Genomic DNA, 26735 nt, shown 5'->3' with positions numbered 1-26735 from the left:
TCTAACAGCTAGAGAAAAGATATTGTATATATAGAAGCTAAAATTAAATGGGAAAGATACCATACCAATGGTTTGGGTAGAAAATGTCCTTTAGAATATACAATGTGGATTAATTTTAGAAGTGTGAATTTTAGAATGCAAAGGAGTAAAGAATGGAGACCAATTGACTCACAGAGCCTTTTTGTCTCATTTTTGAAAATGAAAGGGCCAAATGTTCATCCCATATGCTTCTTACCAAGCATCAGCCTCTTACCTTGTTGATGTTCAGAAGCAATGAAATCATGCTTTTCCGGGATAAAGTTCAATGTCATATATCTGGTGGGTTTGCAACCTTGGAAATGCTCACAGTTACTTGGCCACCAAATGGTTTTGAGCTAACCACATCAAAATAAGCTTCTATTTTAAGATTCCACTCTTTGGCACTCTTGACTGAAATAAGAAGAGAGAAAGAAAGAAAGTATGTATTCAGAAAAGTTAGTATTATCCCTAGACTCTCTGAGAAGGCAGAACTATTTGTGATCCCCAGACATCCATAAATACTTTCTTAACTCTGATCAGTACAATGACAAAGCATAATTTCAGGGAACTGATGATGAAGCATGATACTCACTTCCTGTCTTACAGAGATGTGATGGGCTTAGAGTACAGAATGACACACTTTTTTTTAGACATGTCTACTATGGGAATTTATTTATGTTTAATTTTGTGTTTTTATTTTTTTCCAATAATATTTTATTTTTCCAAATCATGTAAAGATAGTTTTCAACATTTTTATATAACTTTGTGTTCTAAATTTTTCTCCTCTCCCCACCGAAGACAACAAGCAATCTGATATAAGTTAAATATGTTATGAATATTTATTAAAAGAGCTTTGCTTTCATTTTTTAATGCGAGTGGTAAAAGAAAATTTAACTAAAAATATTTTTAAATATTACACACAAATATCTGAATAATTCAATAATGTAGAATTTCATCTATGCACTATGCCCAAAAGGTTATAATCTTTGACCCAGCAGTGTCACAATTTGGTCTGTATCCCAAAAATATCATAAAAGAAGGAAAAGGATCTACATGTGCAAAAATATTTGTAGCAGTTCTTTTTGGGGTGGCAAATTTTTAAATGGAAATTGTTTGAGTACCCATCAGTTTGGGAATAGCTCAATAAATTATGATATATGAATGTAAAGGACTATTATTGTTCTATAAGAAATGATGAACAGGCTGTTTTCAGAAAAGTCTGAAAAGACTTACATAAACTGATGATAAGCGAAGTGAGCAGAATCAAAAGAACACTGAGCACAACAACAAGATTATGTGAAGATCAATTGTGAAAGATTTTGCTCTTTTCAACAATGAAGTGATTCAAGGCAATTCCAGCAAACTTGTAATGTAAAGTGCCATCCATATTCACAGAGAGAACTATGAAGACTAAATGTAGATCAAAGCACAGTATTTTCACTTTTTTTTTTTTTTTGGTTGTTTTTGTTTGTTTTATTTTTCCCTTCTTTTTTTTTTTTTTTTTTTCCTTTTTTTGAGTTGATTTTTCCTCCCCATTATCCCACAGCAAGACAAATATGGAAATAGGTTTAAAATAACTGCACATGTTTGATCTATACTGGATTGCTTACTGTCTTGGGGAGGGAGAGAAAGAGGAGAGGGGAAAAAAATTGGAATACAAGATTTTGCAAAGATGGTGAAAACTTATCTTTGCATGAATTTGGAAAATTAAAAAGTTGTTATTTCACCTTAAAAAAGAATTGCACATCTACATTAAATGTCAGCCATACTAATTTCAGAAAAACCTGGAAAAAAATTGATGTTGAGTGAAGTGAGAGCCAGGAGAACACTGTACACAGTTAACAGCAAGATTATGTGATGATCAGCTATAACAGACTTATCTCTTCTCAGCAAAACAATGATCCAAAACAATTTTAATAGACTTGGGATGGAAAATGCCATCCGTATCGAGAGAGAGAACTATGACTGAATGTAGATCAAAGCATACTATTTTCACCTTTTTTATTTGTTTGCTTTTATTTTATCACTGTTTTCCCCTTTTTTCTGATTTTTCTTTCACAACATGACTAATATAGAAATGTATTTTAAATGATGGTACATGTATAGCCTATATCAGATTGCTTGCTATCTAGGGAAGGAGGGAGGTAAAAAATTGGAACTCAAAATCTTACAAAAGTAAATGTTAAAAACTATCTTTGCATGTAATTGGAAAAATAAAATACTACTGAAAAGTTAAAAAAAAAAAAAAGAAGAAGAATTTCATCCATGAGGTGACTTGCCACATTTATAAAAACTAAAGACTTTAGCATTCTATCTACATAGTTATGCTGGCCAACACTGGCAATGAACTCCCAATTTAGCTAAACTTGACCTTAAATAACATATACTAAATACCAAAAGTCTTAATAACTTAGTTGGCTTTGTCAGCAGTGTTGCATACTTGGAAGACAGGGAAAAAAAATACAGAATCTTGGTTCAAATGCTATCTCAAGCACTTGTTTATGGAATCCTGAACAAGCCATTTAATTACTCTGTAAAATGAAGATAATGATAACACTCATCTAACCCTACTGAATAGCAACATCAGGTCAAGTCAAAGGTTTAAAATTTAATCTCCTGGCCAATTAAATCTTTAAACTGGTTTTATTACCCCTTTAGGAAAAAAATAACCTAGCCTACATAGTGAAGTCCCACAAGGAGGGACTGTCTCAGTTTTCAGCTTTCAGTTTCCATCATTTAGCAGAGTACCTTGCTATAATATGAGCTAATAAAGTTTATGTATCAACTGACAGGGACAGATCATCCCACAAAGAGGCTAAGCCTGGGATGGAGGGCAAAGCACTGATCTGAGTTCTAGTCCTCATCCTACTATTTCCAAGGTTCTTGGGAGGGTAAAATGTATGCATTTTGAAAATGACAAAGCCCACTGCAAAATACAGTACAGATAACCTGATACTTAAAGTACTGGCTATGATAGATAGACCAAGGGTTGGTTTCCTGATTTATCATCCAAACGTTTAATCTCTTCTCAAACTAAGAGAAGTTCCCCCAAAAAGGGCACAGATAATCTGTATATGCAGGTTCTTGTGGCCAGGTAGTGATTCAGATAGAAAAGACAGCCAAGAAGCAATTAACCTGGGATGAGCAAATCTGCTGTCCTCCTATAAAGATTTTCCATGGAAACGTCAGCTAAATTACCTTCAAATTATTTTTGGAAACTTCAGAGTACTCTAGGGAGTGCTGGCTGCCATTTTCATCCTCCAAATATTAAATAAAACAGTGCATTTTTTCACTAGAAGAGGTGAAAAAACGGGGAAAAAAACACACCACAACCTCTTCATGGTTTGGGGGGAGTAGGAGGTAAAGGAAAGGAAAGAGGAGATCCAAACAACAAGATGGGACAACTTAATTTACTGGTCTACTAACCACAAAAACAAAACAAAAAAAAAAAAAAAAAAAAAAAACCACAACTTGCTTTTTTTCTTAACAAGTAATTCAAACTGTACTTTGTGGAAGGTAGTCAAGCAAAATAAATAAATAAATAAACAAAGAAATACCTATCACAACTGTGTTTAGGAAAAGTATTTCTGACTAAAATAAAACAAAAGGAATGAAAATAATCAGACAAAATGGAAAATATGCATACACAAAGTTGAAAAGTCATTACACCAAAACATACTTAAATAAATAAATAAATAAATGCAGTTCACTAAGATGCTTTAATCATATAATTATATATTTTAGTTATGGTCATCTTCCAATAGTAAAATGCTCAAAGGATATGAATAAAGCACTTCTCAAAGCAATAAAATCAAGTTATCAACAACCACATGAAACAATTCCCCAAATTATTATTAGAAAAAGACAAATTAAAACAGCTCTGAGGTTCTACCTAAGATCCATTATATAGGTAGGTAGATAGGTAGGTAGGTAGGAGGGAAAAAAGGAAGGAAGGTAGGAGGGAGGGAGGGAGGGAGGGAGTGAGGGAGGAAGAAAAGGGAGGGAAGGGAAGAAGGAAAGAGAGGAAGGGAGGGAGGAAGGAAGAGAGAGAAGGAGGAAGGGAGGGAGGGAGGAGAGAGGGAGGGAGGGAGGGAGGAGAGAGGAAAGGAGGAAGGGAAGAAGGGAGGGAGGGAGAGAAGAAGGAAGGAAGGGAGGAAGGAAGGATACTGAGATAGTATAGGAAAATAAGCACATTAATATGCAGTTAATGGACCTTCGACTTGGTGCAGCCCTTATGGAGAACAAATGGGAATGATGACTAAAAAGTCACTAAATTGTGCGTGACATATCTTTTAGTCCAGTATATCTCTACAAGATTTATACTAAAGAGATTTTTAAAAAACATTAAGGAAAGGATTCACATGTTAAATATATATATATTTAAGAGAAAATGTTTTGTTGTATAAAAAAAAAAAAGTAGAAATTACAGGGATGCCAATTAATTGGGGAAGGCTAAAAAAAATGACATAAATATAAGAGAGTATTATTGTACTCCAAGAAATGACAAAAGGGATAGATTCAGAGAAACCCAGAAAGACTCTGATAAAGAATAAAATAAGCAGAACCAGAAAAACAATTTATACAAGAATAGGAACACCACACTGTAAAGAAAAACAAAAGTGAAAGACTCGAGAATCATTATCAACACAATGGCCAATTATGACTCGAGATATACTTTTAGGCACCAAAGTAAAGAGCTACAAGTACAAAGTGAGTCAATGTATGGGTTTGTTATGCTTGTCAATACTTGCCCATGTATTTAAAAGGAAGGGCTTTTTTGGGGTGGGGAAGGGAGTGGTTGAGATTGTTAGTGAGAAGGGGAATGGCAGATACTGAAAAATGAAATGAAGATTAATGGATCATTAAACAGAGGAGCTGAAGAAAAAGAAGACAAAACAAGAAGGAAGTACTGAACTACATAATAAATTTGAAATATAAAACAGCAGCACATGATGGCTGAATCACAATTTCACACAGAGTTCTCATTTTCTGTTTTATTCTCACTACCAGATATGACTTACAAGTGGAAATAAAATATATGTTTCTCACTACACAGCAAAGAGTTATAAAACAACATAAGCAGGATGAGATGATGCATAACTAGACATGGCCAGTGGGTTGACTTATTTTTAAAATGTTTGGTAGACAACATCTCACACCATATAACAAGATATTTGTCAAAATGAGTATGTGATTTAGAAATAAAGTGTGATATCATAAGCAAATTAGGGAAGCAATCAAATCAATGTCAAATCGATGGGTAAAGGAAGAATTTTATGAGCAAACAAGAAATAGTATAATGGGATGTAAAATTGATAATTTTTGTTACATTAAATTAAAAAAAGTTTGCATAAACAACCACCAATACAACCAAGATCAGGAGGAAAGCAGGATACTGGGGGGTGGGGAGAGCACGTGAAAGGAATGGTGGAATTTTCTCTGATAAAGACCTCATTTCTCAAATACAGATAGAACTCGGTCAAATTCATAAAAATCAGTCATTTCTCAATTGATAAATGGTCAAAGGATATGAACAGGCAGTTTTCAAATGAAGACATCAAAGCTATCTAAAGGCAAATGAAAAAAAAATGCTTTAAATCACTATTAAAGAAATGCAAATTAAAATAAGTCTAAGAAATAACTTCATACCTGGGAGGTGAAAACACTATGATGGGTAAAAGATAAAATGAATGAGAAAATAAATTTGGATTTTTGATTATTTTGATTTATTAAGTAATGCATGGCAATTGCCCAACAAATTGGGATCAGTAGCCTTCCTCAGCTTTGCAATGAACCCCAAATACAAGAGGAGACAGACTTTTATGCACTAAAAATAATTAATCAAATAGGGCCAATTAATTAAAAGGGAAAATACATTATTTAGTAAGATGATTTCTAATTGTGTGAAAGAATAGAGATTTTTCAAATTGAGAGGATCTCTAAGAGTGAACAGGTACAATTCTCTAAAATTAGGGGGTAGAAATGTCCCACTCTCCCCAAGTATCTATATACAATCCAAGAAACATAGAAATAATAACTGATTGATCAATATGAGGCTAGTTTTAAGATAAAATATATAGGTTGCTTGAAATGAAATGTGAGAAAACTTACATCAATGTTTGGATCTGACTAAATTTCTGGTCAGCATAACCTAGGTCCTTAGTTAAGGGTCTCTCTAAGCAGCAGGTAAAGACAGTCCAATTTTCCAGCCACACAGGATCAAACAATATAATAAGGCTTTCTTGCAACTCCTGCAACTGAATAAGTTGGATGAATATTCACAACTGAATAGAAAAGGAACTGATCCAGCTACAGAACTGAATCATAAAATGGAGTCCCAATTCCCACAATTGACTACTTGATGTCCTAATCCTCTCAATTTCAAGTTTCAGATTTAGCAAATCAAATTTAAGAGATTATACTAAATTGTATTAAGTCTTGTTACTAACAGATTTTAAGCAAAACTATCTAAGAAGTTGAACTGATTTGGAACCAAAAAAAGGAGCCCATGTCAGAATTATTCTGAAAATGAAGCCTATTCCAGAATGTCCAAAAGGAGATTTCCAGGAACCAGATGACCACATGAGATATCTGGGATTCAAAATGTGATGATTAAATGGAAAATGGGAGTAAGGATACAAGAAAATCTGATGTTAGTAAATATTGATGATCATTGCTTGGCCTTTTGTTTCATGGTGTTTGTTTAAGTTTTCTTGATCAGTCTCTTTGAGACCCTCCCAACTTGGAACTATACCCAAACAATATCATTACGAGGCCTATGTCCCAAAGAGATCAAAGAAAAAAGAAAATGCCCTACATGAACAAAAATATTTATTGCATCTCATTTTGTGGTAGCAAAGAATTAGAAATTGAACTAATGTCCATTAATTAGGAAATGGCTGAACAAATTGGAGTAAAAGTTATGTCAGATATCAGAGCTCTGTGTTATCACTTTTAAGCTTCTGTCCTCAAAGATGTCATCAAGAGATGAACTAGAATAGAAAGCATTCAATGGCTATATCAGTGCCTCTCTCTTCAACCAAACTGCTATTTTCATACTAGGCATTAATATTATGTATTACATATTGCAAATTTAACATGATATATCTAACACTGCCTTAAATGTCTATGTACCCTTCTGAACTTTCTTCAGTTCACTTCTTATTTAATAATTGAGTGATACTCTTTCATTCCATCTTTTTAATATCACTACTCCCTGAAGTCTCTGTCACACACACACACACACACACACACACACACACACACACACACATGGGGGGGGGGGAAATAGAGGGAAGGGAGGGAGGAAGAAGGAGAGAAAAAAGAAGAGGGAAAGAGAAAGACAAAAAAAAAGGCAGAGAAAGAGAGGAAAAAAACACTCCCTGTAACAATGAAGAACAAAACAAATCTACACATTACCAATGTTTGAACATGTATGTCTTATTATGTACCTCCTTCCATAACCTCACTGCCAAGAAGCATGATTCAGTATCAGTCTTTTGGAATTATGACTAGCTACTATGTTTATCATAGATTTTAAGTCTTTCAAATGTGCTTCTTTTACCATTTTTATTGTCATTGTATATATTGTTTTCCTGTTTCTATCAGGTTTACTCTGTATCAGTTGACAAGTCTACCAAGGTTTTCCTGAATCTATCCCTTTTGTCACTTCTGACAGTCTAATGTGTTTGCATGACTTTATATGTATGTAAAATCTGTATGTATAACTTGTAATAGGAAAAAAATAAAATATAAAAATCAATATCTACTTCACAAGAAAATAAAGCCAACATTATACTTACACACACTGTTTTTGTTCAGATAGTTTCTAATTTATAAGTAGCCACCATATTTCCAGTTCTTTGCTACAAAAACTAATGCTCTAAATATTTTTTCACATATTGATCCATTTCCCCTGACTTTGATCTCTTTGGGGTATACAGCTAACAATAGTCTCACTAGACCATTTTAGTGAATAATGGGTATAGTTAGAAATATTTTTCAGATGCTTGGGCCACTGTTTAATTTTTAAATATTGTTCCCTTGCTCCCTGGAGGACTACAAAATAGTCTAAATTCTTTAATTTATTATTCAATTCTGTCTCTCCCCAATCCCAGTGATTCTAAGGTCTCTTGTAATTCTACAATCCAAAATTACAGAAACTAAACATCTGCAGAGTTGAAAGAGACCGTTTCCTCCAATCCTATGGGTTATCATGTCTTACACTTTGTACTAGAGTGAATTATACTCAGGTTTTACTCATTCTATAAAAGACACAAGGATTGTACACTAGTCATAATTATGTCCTTCCATTGTCCAATCATTATTTTTGCATTAGGCAATTTAGTATAGTTATTGCAGCATCTATTTTGAAATGAGAAAACCTAAGCTAGAATCCTGCTTCAGAAATATAATAAAGTAGATATTAAATGAATTATAACAAACACTTAAATAAATGAAAATTATTTCCCTATCAGTTACTAATTACATCACAAAAGTATGAAGAAATTACTCTGCAAATTTCCAAAAACTATATAAATGTGAACTATAATTTTAGGGTTCAATAAATACTTATGAAATTGAAAGGCTTCCACTACTGGGTCTATATCCCAAAAAGATCTTAAAAGAGGGAAAAGGATCCACATGTGCAAAAATGTTTGCAGCAACTCTTTTTGTAGCAGCAAAGTACTGTAAAATGAGTGGATACTCATCAGTTGAGGAACGTCTGAATGTAATGAAATATTGAGCAGCCCGATTTCAGAAAAGCCTGGAAAGACTTACATGAACTGATGCTGAGTTGAAGCAAGCAAAATCAGGAAACACTGTACACAGCAAAAGCAAGACTGTGTGATAATCAACTATGAAAGACTTAGAACTTCTCAGCAATTCAGTGATCCAAGCCAATTACAGTAAACTATGGATGAAAAATGCCATCCACATTCAGAGAGAAAATATCAGAGACTGTATGTAGATTGAAACATACTATTTCACCTTTTTTTCCTTTATTTTTCTTTCTCATGGCTTTTCCCTTTTATTCTGATTTTTCTTTCCCAACATGATTCATATGGGAATATATTAAAAATGATTGTACATGTATTTTAAAAAAGAGAGAGAGGAAGGAAGGAAGGAAGAAATGAAGGAAGGAAGGAAGGGAGGGAAGGAAGGAAAAAAAAGGAAGGAAGGGAGAGAGGAAAAGAGGGAAGGAGGGAGAAAGGAATTGACTTTTTTGTGAAGCGGATATTGGTTTTTACTTTTTTTTCCTATTAAAAAGTATACGTATTGATTATACATACATGTGCAGTCATGCAAAACACATGAATGGCTCCATTCTTACCTAAGACTATCTCGAGATCAAGAAAAAACTGACTAAACTCTTGCAACATCAAAGTAGTCTTTTTTCAATACAACCAACAAACCTAAAAATGCAAAATAGAAGGAATTTATTTTAATTACTGAAGCCATGATGGCTACTTGGCCAGATAACATTCTTTGTGCAAAATTTGTCCAGCATCAGAATATAAACAGATAATGAAATTTATATAAATATCCAAAACCTCAAAAGAGAGACAGGGGAAAAAAAATTTTTTTAAGCCAAAGTAATATAACAATACCAAATTTTGATTGCTACTGTCTTCCACAAATTCCAGAGATTCCCTGGTCAATGAATCAATCAGTAAACATTTATTAAGCATATACTGTGCATAAGTATTATTCCTGCTAAGTACTATTATACAGTCCTCTGTTTGGAATTGAAAGCTCTTCCTGTGGTCACAAACCAGATTTTATGGTTTCTGACACTCCCTATGGTTCGGCTCCACTAGCCCCCTTGCTGATCTTTCCAGGCCACATTTTATGTCCCATCTAGATGCTTGCCCAGCCCATCTCCCAAATCTTCAGGATCCCCTTTTCTTATTTCTGTTTCTCAGAATAACTTTGGTAGTTGTTCAATCATCTCAGTTCTCTCTGCCTCTTTCTGACCCATTTGTGGTTTTCTGGGCAAAGATATTAAAGTGGTTAGCTGTTTGCTTTTCTACCATTTTTGCAAAGGATAAAACTGAGGCAATCAGGGTTAAGTGACTTGCTCAAGGTCATAAGCTATGACCTCAGGTCTTGTTAACTCCAGTCTGGAGCACTATTTACTGTTCTATCTCACTGTCCCTAAGGACAGTTTCCCTAGTTTCCCTCAAAGTTCAGCTCAAATGTTACATCTTACATGAAGCCTTTTCCAATCCCCAAAGCTACTTGTTTTCTAACTCTCATGTGTTATCTCCCCTCTTTAGATTATAAGCTTTTTCTATGTATTAATTGTATCCCCAGTGCTTAGCACAGTACCTCACAAGTTGTAGGAATTTACTAAATTGGATTTTTATTATAGTTTTCTACAAATACTTTTAGTGCACATCTACATAAAGATTTCAAAGCTATGTATATTATATGTAGATATATGTATTATATACATCTGGAGATCTATATAATAAATGTATATCTATCTATGGATCTGTATAATAAATCTACACCTAAATATCTACATATAATCTATGCAACTATGTGTATAATACAGATATCAAGATTTATAATATACTTATATCTCTATGTTATATAGGTCTATATATGTATAGATATGTGTGTCTATATGTGTGTCTGTAAAAGTCTACATGAATATAGACTATATCTGTATATCTATCTCTGTGTATCTATAGGTTATTTGACATCTACAGATCTGCATATAATCTATACATATGTTTAAATGTAAATATAAATGTATTATAAAGATATATATATACAAATCTTGTATCTGTACATCTATTTAATAAATGTAGATCTACAGAATAGATCTATATATAAAATATTGTATCTATAGAAATCTGTATGTATATCTATGTATAATCTATAGATATATATGTGGATGTGTGGATGTACATATAAATTTCTTATAAAGATGTTTATATCTATAAATCTATAAATATAAAATTATATTTATAGAGCTATAGAATAAAGGTGTGCTTGTGTATCTATATTATCAACATGTCATTTATATATCTATATATGTATATACATGTAGATAATATAGAGATAACATATAGATAATATAGATAATGGAGATTTCTTATATAAATATATAACAAAGATATATATTATACCTATAGAACTAAGAAATTTATGCCTATATAGCTATATATATGTGAAAGAAATATAAAAATTTATTATATAGATCTATATGTCTATAGATCTTTATATAAGATTATATATAATTTCCATAAAATAAATCTATATCTAGATACAATTTTTCTCCAAAGATCTTACTTTAGCAGGAACCTATATGGGAGAAATCTTTATTCAGACTATTATAGCAGCCAGAATTTGTTAAATAAATACTGAATTCTAGCCAGTTATGTAAATATACCATAAGACAAATTCCATGTCCCTTTCTTTCTCTACACTTTCTAACAATCCCCAACAGCTCTCATGAATTCAATTATCATCTCTAAATAGGTGGCTCCCAGACATAGGTCCTAATTTCTCTCCTGCTTTATCACATTAATTTTTTCCACTTAAATACAATGTAGGAATCATTTCCACAATTTAAAAAAACTATATCATCAATTCTAAAATTAGAAAAAACATGCTTTGAATTCCTTTAACTATAAACATAGCAACTTTTTATAGCCCAGAAGTTCATCTAACATCAACAACAAAAGCAAATGCTGAAAGAAATAGACTATAAAGAAAACAAAGAAGCATATAAAGTTTTATGTGAACTGTTACAGTGAATAAACCCAGAAAAAGAATGTATCCAATAACTATAACATAAATGGAAAGATTAATCACAAAACAATCAAAAGCAAATGCTACAAAATTACAAAGAACAAGCAATGACCTAGAGATGACAAGAGATAGGAGAAGATATCCCAGACACAATTCTCTGCAAAGGTTTTAGAAGGTCCACGGATGGAGAGCATATATTTTCAATATATGAAGTAGTTTTGCTAACTTTAATTTACTCTTCTTTAAAAATATATATACATATATATGTCATTTGAAATAGCTCTCTGGGATTAGATGGGAGAGTGACACCATGAGAAATTTATAAAAGCCAAAAATATTAATAAAAATTTATTTTAAAAAAATCAGCTTCTTGAATGAAGTCATCTTCTGGGGGTCTCCTTAGTGGGAGATTCCTTTCTCAAAGTTTTATCTTTCCCTCTCTCATTCCACAACCACCTATATCCCCAAGTGGCTCAGACCTCCATGTGTTCTCACCTTGTCAGATATTAGAAGTTTAATATTAGGAAGAAATCTCACTCATATATGCAAATGATTTTCTATTTAATTTGTACATTGCCATTCTATTGATTAAACGTATTAAAAAAAAGTTTTTTAAAATTATCATTTTTTTACCATAAGTAGGAGTAAAGGTGAAGTCATCCAAGTGGCAAATATCATAGGCCACAATTCTAACATCTTTCCATATTCCTTGAGTAGGAAAGGAAGGACCCCAGTCCCAGCTAAATGAACACTGTTCCTGTAAACCCAAGAAATAACAAATATTTTGATTATCAACTAATGAAAATCATCCATTTTAGACAATTTTTTGAAAAGACCTACTTTCAAAATAGAGAATCATTACTGAAACAGCACCATAAAAAGTTATCAGTTGCAATAAAATCCCATTGGACTAACTTGCATTTCTTTTTCTCTTAACTAAAACTATTAGTTAGCTACCTGTTAGCCCAATAATCTCCTGTTATTGGGAGATAATTGCTCCCAATTATCTGAATTTATATATAATCACAAAGAACAGGGAAAAAAAAATATGAAGCTATAAGATTAATTTTTAAATGTGATGATTCTTAATGGAATTAAGTCTAATGTACTTATCAATTTAGCTCTTCCCCCAAATAGAATTGTGCGATTAAAGCATTCCACCAAGACCCTTAACATGATGAGAGACCAGTGTCTACTACAAACCAATTTTGACCAATCTAATTCTGCTTAGTTCCCCCATCCTTCTCTTTATAGAAATCAATTTACCTATCAGGTTTCAAAAAGTATCAATATTGGTTCATATTTAAAGTTCAAACACAAAGCCTAGCACTTGTAAGAATAATTTAAAAAAAGAATTTTCCATGTTGGGGTATACCAGATGTGGTGATGCACATCTGTGGTCCCTGCTGCAGATAAAGCTAGAGCTTATCACTTGAGCACAGTAGGGCTGAAGTCAACTGGTATCAATGCTAAGACTGGCATCAATATGGTGAGGTTTTCTCAATTTTGTCTTACTGAGCTGAACTAGTATTGGTCAAAAAGAAAAGATCAAACCCTTCATGGCAACTAGTGGTGGGAAGTGATTCATGAATAGCTACTGCACTTCCAACTTAGGGGCCCCCCGACAAAAAAATGTAGGGAGGAAAAGAAAAGAAAAAAATTTCTTGGGGAAGCTAAGTGGTACAGTCTAGAGCACCAGCCCTGAAGTCAGGAGAACCTGAGTTCAAATCTGACCTCAGACACTTAATACTTCCTAGTTGTGTGACCTTGGGCAAGTTACTTAACCCCAATTGCTCCAGCAAAATAAATAAATAATAAATAAAAACTTAAAATAAAATTCCTATTTTTCTACTTAAAAAATGAATTTCATAGATTATAACAGAAAATAGAAAACACTAGCTGTTGTTAACAATGGGTATAGGAATTTGGCTCTATTCTCCTTTAAACTGTTACTGTTTGGCTTTTCATAACTGGGAGAAAAATAAATAGCATTAGCTGAAATGGAATCATTTCATAGCAACATTGTATATTTAAATTAGTCTATGCTCACGTCTTTCCCCAAATCCCAACCCCAAAGACTAGAAGGCTATACCTTTCGAATAAAGTTAACATGGCACACTCCTTTCTGGACAGGCTCAGGGCATTCAGGTGGTATCCGGTATTCACTATGAGCCTGGCTTTGCTGAGCAGCATATAAAACTGCTGATTGGAAATGAAGCTTGATGATGTTGAACTCTCTGATTTCATTAGTAATATCAAAGGTCTGAGTTAAAGAGAAAAAAGAAATACATGACCACATGCAACTGAGACTGGTTTGCAAAATTTAAATGAATCCAGAAATTTGTGAAAAAGAAAAAAGAAAAATCATTCAAGTGTTCTGTAGAATTCACCTGTAATGCAATTTGGTTCTATACTTCTATTCTAAATTAACTCTCCTCTCAAATAAGGTTTATAAAATTTTTTTATTAATTTTATAATTATAAAAATTTTTGACAGTACATATGCATGAGTAATATTGTTTTTATAACATTATCCCTTGTATTCATTTTTCCAAATTTTTCCCTCCCTCTTTCTACTCCCTCCCCTAGATGACAGGCAATCCCATATATATTACATGTGTTACAGTATAACCTAGATACAATACATGTGTGTAAATCCAATTTTCTTATTACAAATTAAGAATTGGATTCCGAAGTTATAAGTAACCTGGGTAGAAAGACAATAGTGTTAACAGTTTACATTCAATTCCCAGTGTTCCTTCTCTGGGTGTAGCTGTTTCTGTCAATCATTGATCAACTGGAAGTGAACTGGATCTTCTTTATGTTGAAGATATCCACTTCCATCAGAATATATCTTCATACAGTATTGTTGTTGAAGTGCATACTGATCTTTTGGTTCTGCTCATTTACTCAGCATCAGTTCATGTAAGTCCCTCCAAACCTCTCTGTATCCATCCTGCTGGTCATTTCTTACAGAGAAATAATATTCCATAACATTCATATACCATAATTACCCAATCATTCTCCAATTGATGGACATCCATTCATTTTTCAGTTTCTAGCCACTACGAAAAGAGCAGCCAAAAACATTTTGGCACATACAGGTCCCTTTCCCCTCAGTATTTCTTTGGAATATAAGCGAGTAGTAGCACTGTTAGATCAAAGGGTACGCAGTTTGATAACTTTTTGGGCATAGTTCCAGATTGCTCTCCAGAAAGGCCAGATTCTTTCACAACTCCACCAGCACTGCATTAGTGTCCCAGTTTTCCCACATCCCCTCCAACATTCACATTATTTGTTCCTGTCATCTTAGCCAATCTGACAGGTGTGTAAGTGGTATCTAAGAGTTGTCTTAATTTGCATTTCTCTGATCAGTACTGATTTGGAACACTCTTTCATAGGAGTGGATATAGTTTTAATTTCATCATCTGAGAATTGTCTGTTCATATCCTTTGACCATTGGAGAATGGTTTGATTTCTTATAAATCAGGGTCAGTTCTCTATATATTTTGGAAATGAGGCCTTTATCAGAACCTTTAAGTGTAAAAATATTTTCCCAATTTGTTATTTCCCTTCTAATCTTGTTTGCATTAGTTTTGTTTGTACAGAAACTTTTTAGTTTGATGTAATCAACATCTTCTATTTTGTGATCAATAATGATCTCTAGTTCTCCTCTGGTCATAAATTTCTTCCTCCTCCACAGTCTGAGAGGTAGACTATCCTCTGTTGCTCTAATCTATTTATGATCTCATTCTTTTTGCCTAAATCATGGACCCATTTTGATCTTATCTTGGTATATGTTGTTAAGTGTGGATCCATATCTAATTTCTGCCATACTAATTTCCAGTTTTCCCAACAGTTTTTTTCAAATAATGAATTTTTATCCCAAATGTTGCTTATCTTTGGGTTTATCAAAAACTAGATTGCTATAGTTGTACCCTTTTTTGTCCTTTGTACCTAATCTGTTCCACTAATCAACTGGTCTATTTTTTAGCCAATACCAAATGGTTTTGGTGACTGGTACACCTTGGCCACCTTGATCTGACTTTTTTTTCATTAATTCCCTTGTAATTCTCGACCTTTTGTTCTTCCATATGAATTTTGTTGTTATTTTTTCTAGGTCATAAAAATAGTGTCTTGGGAGTCTGATTGGGATAGCACTAAATAAGTAGATTAATTTGGGGAGTGTTGTTATCTTTATTCTATTCACTTGTCCTATCCATGAGCACTGAATGCTTTCCAATTATTTAAATCTGACTATTTTTGTGGCAAGTGTTTTGTAATTTTGCTCATATAATTCCTGATTTTCCTTTGGTAGATGGATTCCCAAATATTTTATACTCTAGACATTTATTTTGAATGGAATTTCTCTTTGTATCTCTTGCTGTTGTATTTTGTTGGTGATGTATAAAAATGCTAAGGATTTATGTGGATTTATTTTGTATCCAGCAACTTTGCTAAAGTTGTGAATTGTTTCTAATAACTTTTTAATCAGAATCTCTGGGGTTCATATCATCTGCAAAAAGTGACAGTTTGGTTTCCTTATTACCTATTCTTATTCCTATATTCTCTTTCTCAACTCTTATTGCCGAGGCTAGCATTTCTAATACAATATTGAATAGTAATGGTGATAGTGGGCAACCTTGTTTCACTCCTGATCTTACTGGGAAAGGTTCCTGTTTTATCTCCATTACATATTATGCTTACTGATGGGCTTAAATATATGCTCCTGACTATTTTAAGGAATAGTCCATTTATTCCTATACTCTCAAACATTTTTAGTAGGAATGGATGTTGGATTTTATCAAATGCTTTTTCTGCATCTATTGAGATGATCATATGGTTTTTATTAATTTGATTATTAATATGGTCAATTATACTAATAGTTTTCCTAATATTAAACCAGCCCTGCATTCCTGGTATAAATCCTACTTGACCACAGTGTATTATGCTGGGGATGATTTTCTGAAGTCTTTTTGCTAATATCTTATTTAAGATTTTAGCATCAATATTCATTAAGGAGATTGGTCTATAGTTTTCTTTCTCAGTTTTCGATCAACCTAGTTTAGGTGTCAGTACCATGTCTGTGTCATAAAAGGAGTTTGGCAGGACTCCTTCATCCCCTATTTTTTCAAATAGTTTATATAACATGGGGCTAGTTGTTCTTTAAATGTTTGGTAGAATTCACATGTAAATCCATCTGGTCCTGGGGATTTTTTCCTTGGGAGTTGATTAATAGCTTATTCTATTTCTTTTTCTGAAATGGGACTATTTAAGCAATTTATCTCCTGTTAATCTAGGAAGCCTATATTTTTGAAGGAAGTCATCCACTTCACTGAAGTTATCAAATTTATTGGCATAAATTTGGAACTATGCCCCAAAAGTTATCAAACTGTGCATACCTTTTGATCCAGCATTGCTGCTATTGGGCTTATATCCCAAAGAAATACTAAAGAGGGGAAAGGGACATGTATGTGCCAAAATGTTTGTGGCAGCTCTTTTCGTAGTAGCTAGAAACTGGAAGATGAATGGATGTCCATCAGTTGGAGAATGGTTGGGCAAATTATGGTATATGAAGGTTATGGAATATTATTGCTCTGTAAGAAATGACCAGCAGGAGGAATACAGAGAGGCTTGGAGAGACTTACATCAACTGATCCTGAGTGAAATGAATAGAACCAGAAGATTGCTGTACACTTCAATGTTGTATGAAGATGTATTCTGATGGAAGTGGATATCTTCAATATAAAGAAGATCCAACTCACTTCCAGTTGATCAATGATGGACAGAAACAACTACACCCAGAGAAGGAACACTGGGAAGTGAATGTAAATTGTTAGCACTACTGTCTATCTACCCAGGTTACTTATACCTTCAGAATCTAATGCTTGATGGGCAACAAGAAAATGGTACTTATACATATAATATATTGTATCTAGGATATATTGTAACACATGTAAAATATATGGGATTGCCTGTCATCAAGGGGAGGGAGTAGAGGGAGGGAGGGGATAATTTGGAAAAATGAATACAGGGGATAATGTTACTTAAAAAATTACTCATGCATATGTAATGTCCAAAAAAATTTATAAAGTTAAAAAAAATAATTGGCATAAAGTTGGGCAAAGTAACTACTTATCATTTCTCTAATTTCCTCTTCATGGTGGAAAGATCCCTCTTTTCATTTTTAAGACTAACAATTTGATTTTCCACTTTCCTTTTTCTGATCAGATTTACCAAAGGTTTATCTATTTTATTGGCTTTTTCATAAAACCAACTCTTGGTTTTATTTATTATTAATTCAATAGTTTTTTTTTTTTTACTTTCAATATTATTGATTTCTCCTTTTAATTTTAGTATTTCAAGTTTAGTTTTTGGTTGGGGGTTTTTAATTTGGTCTTTTTCTAGCTTTTTAAGTTGCAGGCCCAATTAATTAATCTTCTCTTTCTCTATTTTATTCAAATAAGCCTCTAAAGATATAAAATTTCCTCTTATTACTGCTTTAGCTGCATCCCACAAATTTTGGTATGATGTCTCATCGTTGTCATTATCTTGGGTGAAATTATTAATTGTTTCTATAATTTGCTTTTTCACCCAGTCATTCTTTAAGATGAGATTATTCAGTTTCCAATTACTTTTTGGTCTATTTACCTCTAACTTCTTATTGAATGTAGTTTTTATTGCATTGTGATCTGAGAAGAAGGCATTTACTATTTCTGCCTTCCTGAATTTAATTTTGACATCTTTATGTGCTAATATATAGTCAATTTTTGTATAAGATCCATGAACTGCTGAGAAGAAAGTATACTCCTTTCTATCACCATTCAGACTCCAAAAGTCTATCATACCTAGTTTCTCTAATGTTCTATTTACCTCTTTAATTTCTTTCTTATTTGTTTTGTGGTTTATCTAATTCTGAGAGTGCAAGGTTGAGATCTCCCACTATTATAGTTTTGCTGTCTATTTCTTCTTGCAACTCTCTCTTGAACTTTTCCTTTAGGAAGTTAGATGCTATATCACTTGGTGCATATATGTTTAGTATTGATATGGCTTCATTGTCTATCCTACCTTTTAGCAGGATATAGTTTCCTTCCTTATCTCTTTTAATTAGATCAACTTCTGCTTTTGCTTGATCTGAGATAAGGATGGCTACCCCTGCTTTTTTGGCTTTACCTGAAGCATAATAGATTCTGCTCCAACCTTTTACCTTTACTCTGTATGTATCTCCCTGCTTTAAGTGTGTCTCCTGTAAACAACATATGGTCGGGTTCTAACTTTTGATTCAGTCTGCTATCTGCCTCCATTTAATGGGAGACTTCATCCCATTCACATTTACAGTTAAAATTACTAATTCTGTATTTCCTGCCATCATATTATTCCGATTATGCTTTTTTCCCCCCTTGATCCCCCTGAACCGCTTCCCCAGTATTTAATTTACAGACCCCCCTTGTGACATGCAGCCCTCCCTTTTTAGTATCCCTCTCCCCTCCTTTTAAGTCCCTTCCCCTTTCTTGTACTCTTCCCTTATTCCCCTTTTCCTTTTCTCTTTTCCTCTCCCCCCTTTTAATGAGGTGAGAGAGAATACTCTGAAAAACAAATATGTCAATTATTTACTCTTTGAGCCTACTCGGATAAGAGTTAGATTCACACAATGTTTCTCCCCCTAAATTCCCTCAAATGTGGTAGATTTTCTATGCCTCTTCCTGGGATGTAGTTTCCCTTTTTTCATTTCCCTTCCCCTTTTTTCTGATACTATCCCGTTCCCTTTACTACTTCCCTTTTTTAAATATTATATCAGTGACCCTAATTTATAAGAACCCGAACCATTCTCCAATGGATAAATGGTCAAAGGATATGAACAGACAATTCTCAGATGATGAAATTGAAACTATATCCACTCATATGAGAGTGTTCCAAATCACTACTGATCAGAGAAATGCAAATTAAGACAACTCTGAGATACCACTACACACCTGTCAGATTGGCTAAGATGACAGGAACAAATAATGATGAATGTTGGAGGGGACGTGGGAAAACTGGGACACTGATACATTGCTGGTGGAGTTGTGAAAGAATCCAGCCATTCTGGAGAGAAATCTGGAACTATGCCCAAAAAGTTGTCAAGCTGTGTACCCTTTGACCCAGCATTGCTGCTATTGGGCTTATATCCCAAAGAAATACTAAAGAGCGGAAAGAGACCTATATGTGCCAAAATGTTTGTGGCAGCTCTTTTTGTTGTAGCTAGAAACTGGAAGATGAATGGATGTCCATCAGTTGGAGAATGGTTGGGTAAATTATGGTATATGAAGGTTATGGAATATTATTGCTCTGTAAGAAATGACCAGCAGGAGGAATACAGAGAGGCTTGGAGAGACTTACATCAACTGATGCTGAGTGAAATGAGCAGAACCAGAAGATCATGATATACTTCAACAACAATACTGTATGAGGACGTATTCTGATGGTAGTGGATATCTTCAACATAAAGAAGAACCAACTCACTTCCAGTTGATCAATGATGGACAGAGGTAGCTACACGCAGAGAAGGAACACTGGGAAGTGAATGTAAATTGTTACCACTAATATCTATCTGCCCAGGTTACATGTACCTTCGGAATCTAACGCTTATTGTGCAACAAGAAAATGGTATTTACACACATGTATTGTATCTAGGTTATACTGTAACACATGTAAAATGTATGGGATTGCCTGTCATCGGGGAGAGGGAGTAGAGGGAGGGGGGGATAATTTGGAAAAATGAATACAAGGGATAATATTATAAAAAATATATAATAAAAATAAAAAATAAAAATATTATATCAGTGAAATCAAATTATCCATGTGGACTTTCTGTATATAGACAACAGAGATATAGTTCTCAAGAGTTCTTTTTACCTTTTTCTGCTTCTCTTCAGTCTTGTGGATATAGATCAAATTTTTTATTTAATTCTGGTTTTTTTCTTAGAAACAAAATGGAATTCCTCTATTTCATTAAATGACCATCTTCTTCCACGGAAGAAAATGCTAAACTTAGCTGGGTAGTTTATTCTTGGGTGCAATCCTTGTTCTTTTGCTTTTCGGAATATCAGGTTCCAGGCCCTTCCATCCTTTTATGTGGAGGCAGCCAGATCTTGCATGACCCTTATTGTGGCACCTTGATATTTGAATTGTCTTTTCCTAGCTGCTTGCAGTATTTTTTCCTTAGTTTGGTAGTTCTGCAGCTTAGCCACAATGTTCCGTGGAGTTCTTTTTTTAGGGTCTTTTTCACAAGGTGTTAGATGAATTCTCTTAATGCCTATTTTCCCTTCTGTTTCTATTATCTCTGGACAGTTCTCTTTGATGATTTCCTGTAAAATAGAATCTAGGATCTTTTTTTGATCATACTTTTCGGGAAGTCCAATGATCCTCAGATTATCTCTCCTAGATCTATTTTCCAGGTCTATAAATTTTCCCAGTAAGTATTTGATGTTATTCTCCAGATTTTCATTTTTTTTTTTGTTTTGTTTGACTGATTATTGGTTTCTCAATGAATCATTCATTTCTATTTGTTCAGTCCTGATTTTTAATGAGTTATTTTCTTCATTCACATTTTTTAGGTTTTTTTGTATATGCCCAATTGAGTTTTTAAATGAATTATTTTGCTCTGTTTAATTTTTTTCCATTTCAGTAATTTTTTTTTTAGTGAGTTATTTTCTTTTTCCAATTCACACATCCTACTTTCCTGTGATTTTTTAACTTTTTCTAATTCACAAATTTTGTTTCCCTGCACCTCCTGTGAATTCTTTATTTTTTCCAACTCAAAATTCAGGACATTGTTAGCTTCTCTTTCCTTTCCCCATTTTTTCTTCAAACTCTCTTAACTTTTTAATAGTCTCTTCTAAGAGAGAGTTATGTGATAGAGGGTACGTATCATTCCCCCTTAGGGTGTTATCTGGAGACTGTCTGTTATTAGCCTCCTCGGGGTTGGATACCCGCTCTTTCTCTGTATAGAAGGTGTCAATTGTTCTCTTCAGCTTCCTACTCATTGTTAAAAATCTGTGTGGGGTCTGCCCTTTGGGTATGAAATTTATTTATCAGCTTCCTCCCAGACGGGAATAGGTCGCCTCCTGTGTTGTCTGGACTAAGAGAGAGCTCTGGGAGAGAGTTCCCCTCTCCCCCCCAAAGTGACTTAGAGATATTTAGCACAGCTGCCTTGCGAGGAGTGCCCAGTGAAGAACCCTAGCTATGTGGCCTAGCGACTGCCCTGAGACTAGAGGCTGAACAGTAAAAGCATCACAAACCCCAGCCTCCTGTAAGGCCTTGGATATTAGCAGCTGACACAAAAAGCCCTTGTGCTTAAACCAGAAGCGTCTGCCTGGAAAGCACAGTTCCTGCTGTGAAGGTTCTGCTATTATGGGAGTTCCACTGCTGCTGGAGTTTCGCTGCAGGGAGAATGACACTGCCTCAGGTTGAGCCCCGCACTATGTGGATTAGAGGCTGCCCTGAGCTGTGTCCCCCTCTGGTCGGGTTCTTAACTGCCCCAAGGAAAAGCCCCAGATAGCAGCAGGTAGCTGCACAGCCATGCCGAGATCTGTTAGATCGCTTCCGGTTTGGGGTGATTATATTATCTGGCTATTGCTTTAATGTGGCTTTGATTTCTCTTCTGATCTGCTATTTTTAAAAGCAGAGTAGAACTATCAGCCTATGCCAGATTCTTCTATCTCAGTAGCTTCTCTGATCCTAGAGTTCTCCCTAGCCCCAATCCAAAACTGTCTGTGCTGATTTTTTTTTTTCCTCCCCTCGGAACAGACCTTTTCTGTTGAAATTCCAGAATCTCTTCAGCTGGTAAGTTGTGCTTCTAATCCTTGTGGTTTTTTTCAATCCAGCATTATTTTTGAGGCTGATTGAACTAGTTGGTATTGAGGGAAGAAGGGAGCTTACAAATTCATGTGTATCTTCTCCACCACCTTGGCTCCGCCCCAAGGTTTATAAATTATGTCTTCCTCCTGTTAAACTGTCTGAGATTTCTCATTCTGTTTGAAGATTTTATCCTTCCAAGTCAGTTACTTCTTAAAAAAAAAAAAAAAAAAAAAACAAAAACAGAAAAGAAAAGTCTTATATATGTATTTCCATATTCTAATGTCTGGAATGGGCATATAAACCAGAACATAAATTTATCTGTTTAAAAACAATCTACATCTCAAAATTTTAAAAAATAAATCAATATAATTTCCTATAATACTCCATTTTTTACATGAATACTTGATTCCCAAGGGAAGAAATTCAAGCTACAAAAAGATCTATTAAAAAAATGCTCAAAATCACTAATAATTAGTAAAGCGTAAATTAACAATTAACATTCTATTTCATGCCCACAGGATCAGCTCCCCCCTCAAAAAAAAAAAAAAAAAAAGTAAAATTAAAACTATTGGAAGGGCTGTGGAAAAAAAGAGAACCATTAATTCAATAGTAGAAGAGTTGTGAATTTATTCAACTCTTCTAAAAAGCAACTTGAAACTATGCACTAAACTGTGAATGCCCTTTCATCCAATGATATCACTACTAAACCCAGACATACACAAAACAAGAAATATTTACAGTCCTTTCTGTAATGGCAAAAACCTGGAAACTTGGGGGGGGGTAACCATTATTGGAGAAAAAGTGAACAAGTTATAATATGATGTTATAATGAAGAGACATAATGAAAGAATGAAACAGATGAATTCAAAGAAACTTTAGAAGACTTATAAGTCAAGTATAACGAAATGAGCAGAACGAGGAGAACAATTTATATGACAATGTTTTAAACCTGAAATACTCCAGAGATAATGGTGATACCAATGAAACATATCTTTCAGCAGAGAGACAATCAACTGAAAGTACAGAATAAGCCATTTTTTGGACATGAGCAATGCGGACATTTGTTTTGTTTCGCTCTGCATATCTTATGCAATGAATTTTATTCCTTTTTCTTGCAATGGAACAAGGATGTCACTGAAGCATTCTTTTTAAATGTAGAGAAAGGAATCCAAACAAGTAAGCCAGCTTTGAAAGTTACCAGTCAAATTTCTTCTCTATTTAAAAGGGAAAACAAGTTAAAGGACATAAAAATCTGCAATTTCATATAAAATCCTCTTTTTTTGTTTCTACTTTATTTCTAGAAATGCTTTTAAAAACTTTTTTCAAATCTTTGTCTTTTCCCTGAACATTTTTGTTTTGTACACGTTTTGTGAATGCTTATGTGATCGGCAGATGACAGATGATGTATTTCAATGGCTCCTGGCTATGGGGTCTCCAGTGGTTCTTCCTTGTTGTCCATCATTTCCACCATACGTGTCATAGTATACTTAAATCTTTTTTTTACAAGAACCTGCTGTTCACTATGCCCTCATGAAGAAAATTTCTTTTATGATACTTTTTCTAGCAAGTATGTCAGGGAACTGATATATATTGATCCAAAAACATTCTACACTTACTGAGTGCTCCCCCTTTCTATTTTAGACTTCCCAAAAGTTATGAAGAAAAAAGTAAAATGATGGGGCAGCTAGGTGGCACAGTGGATAAGAGCACCAGCCTTGAATTCAGAAGGACCCGAGTTCAAATCTGGTCTTAGACACTTAACACTTCCTAGCTGTGTGACCCTGGGCAAGTCACTTAATCCCAGCCTCAGAAAAAAAAAAAAGAAAGAAAGAAAGAAAGAAAAGAAAAAAGTAAAATGCGTCTAAAGAAGTCTTGGTACAAAATTATAAAAGTGGATTTGTACTTGTGACCTACCTACTAAAATATTTTATTACAGAAAACAGCCCTAAATTAGGTGGAAGATTGCATATTACTAGGATAATTCAGAAAATACTAGGTAAGATAATAATACTACACAATATTACACAATAATATTACACAAATGATACTATAATACCATGCTAATAATAATAGTATAATTACTATATACACTAATATAAGTAATTAAAATAACTAATAATCCTATACTATGAATAAATACTAAGAATACTATGAGATAAAATACAAGAACAATACTAGATAAAAATCAACTTTCTGTTCCTTCAGAAAATTACTATCTTTAGTATTTCCTAAACACTGGCCATTCTTGCATTGCCTTAGGCTCTGTGTAATAACAACAAAATAACAAAACAAAAAGTAATGGCACTATGATTATAGGCAATCCTAGAATGACAATGTAAAAAGAAACATAATAAAAGAACTGAAGTGGAAAAGCACCTCAAATAGGATCATGAGAAACATTAGAAGTTTATTATTAATTCTTCACTCCCTACTGCAGATGGTATTCTTACACCCCTAGATGTGCTGTCCTGAGAGACCTAAGTCCTTGACAACCTGATAAGCTTAAAGAAATACTCCTTGAGACTTACATGAACTGATGCTGAGTGAAATGAGCAGAACCAGAAGATCACTATACACTTCAACAACAATACTGTATGAAGATGTATTCTGATGGAAGTGGATATCTTCAACATAAAGAAGATCTAATTCACTTCCAGTTGATCAATGATGGACAGAAACAGCTACACCCAGAGAAGGAACACTGGGAATTGAATGTAAACTGTTAACACTATTGTCTTTCTACCCAGGTTACTTATAACTTCGGAATCCAATTCTTAATTTGTAATAAGAAAATTGGATTTACACACATGTATTGTATCTAGGTTATACTGTAACACATTTAATATGTATGGGATTGCCTATCATCTAAGGGAGGAAGTAGAGGCAGGGAGGGGAAAATTTGGAAAAATGAATACAAGGGATAATGTTGTAAAAAGAAAAATTACTCATGCATATGTACTGTCAAAAAAAATTATAAAATTAATTAAAAAAAAAAAGAAATACTTCTTTGCTGCTGCCTGAGAATGACCCCCCTTAGAGTAATAACTTTTTTTGCCTCCTGTTTAGAATAGAAATTCCTTTATTATGACAAATGTATCAAGAAACATTTCTATGTCTCTCTCTTCTTTCTATAAATATGTGATCCTGAGACCACTCATTTGCTGACCCCCCCTGTTCTGGTGAGGTACAGTTGCTAGCTAGCAATAAACGCTCATAAATTTTCATTATTTTGGCTGCCCTGTTTTTCTCTCTCCTGGGTTATTTCAGAACAAGCTCCATGCAAAACCAAAAAACAATCAATCTTTTTTAATGTAAAAACTCTGAAAACACGGAGATATTTTCAAAGCCAAAAATTCAAACTTATCAAGATTCCTGAAAGGTACATATTTCCTTAGTACAGAACTACAGGCACAGTTTATCCAGAGAGATGATATCTGCCCTCCAGGAGTTTGAAAATACAACTACTACTCATATATTTTTAATTAACTTTTTTTTCATGCTTTTGCCATTTGTAAATACTTAAAAATTAACTTTTTTCATGCTTTTAACATTTCTTGACACTATTTACTTACGTATCTAGTGAACATGTTGTCTGTTTTCCCAATAGTAACATTATTGAGCAGCACCTCTACGACTGTATCAACTCCCTCAAAAATCAAGCTTATTTTTTGCAATTTGCTAAGAAAAAAATAAAGAAAAAGATTATTAAATAACAAGTCATTTAATACTCAAGAGTAATATTTTAAGAAAACTTTCTTTACTTTAAATAGTTACTAGCTATAGCCTAAGAAAGTACTCTCAAGGAGAATTTGTTTTTGTTTTTTTTTAATAAAAAAGATGATTCTTATTTTATTATTTTTTAACACACATTGCTTTATGAGTCATATTGGGAAAGAAAAATCAGAGCAAAAGGGAAAATCTATGGGAGAGATTAAAAAACAGAAAAATAAGTGAACATAGCATGTGTTGATTTATATTTAGTCTCAGTTCTTTTTTGTATGCAGATGGCATTTTCTCTTCAAAGTCTATTTGGACTGCTTTGAATCACTGAACTACTGAGAATTCTATAAGCCCTCTTGAGAACACAATCCTTACACTAGAGAAATCTACAAT

The 26735-nt window shown here is 33.7% G+C and overlaps 1 protein-coding gene and 1 long non-coding RNA gene across 2 annotated transcripts in view; both read right to left on the bottom strand.

Annotated features, from left to right (window-relative positions):
• The window catches only part of MANBA (mannosidase beta), a 126203-nt gene that overhangs the window by 82916 nt on the left and 16552 nt on the right, over positions 1-26735 (bottom strand). Inside the window, 6 exon segments of the mRNA XM_074273780.1 lie at positions 254-285; positions 288-336; positions 338-429; positions 12418-12541; positions 13877-14047; positions 26195-26300. Coding sequence (XP_074129881.1) covers positions 254-285; positions 288-336; positions 338-429; positions 12418-12541; positions 13877-14047; positions 26195-26300 — 574 coding nt within the window.
• LOC141546164 (uncharacterized) lies at positions 1929-7781 on the bottom strand. The gene is made up of 2 exons (XR_012483257.1): positions 6130-7781; positions 1929-5585 (listed from the first exon to the last, which is right to left on the bottom strand). It is a non-coding gene; the product is annotated as an uncharacterized LOC141546164 (long non-coding RNA).

Source organism: Sminthopsis crassicaudata, chromosome 6, assembly GCF_048593235.1.
Source record: "Sminthopsis crassicaudata isolate SCR6 chromosome 6, ASM4859323v1, whole genome shotgun sequence".
Taxonomy (NCBI): domain Eukaryota; kingdom Metazoa; phylum Chordata; class Mammalia; order Dasyuromorphia; family Dasyuridae; genus Sminthopsis; species Sminthopsis crassicaudata.
The sequence above is the reverse complement of the archived record's forward strand: the minus strand, read 5'-3'. Positions and strand labels throughout refer to the sequence as shown.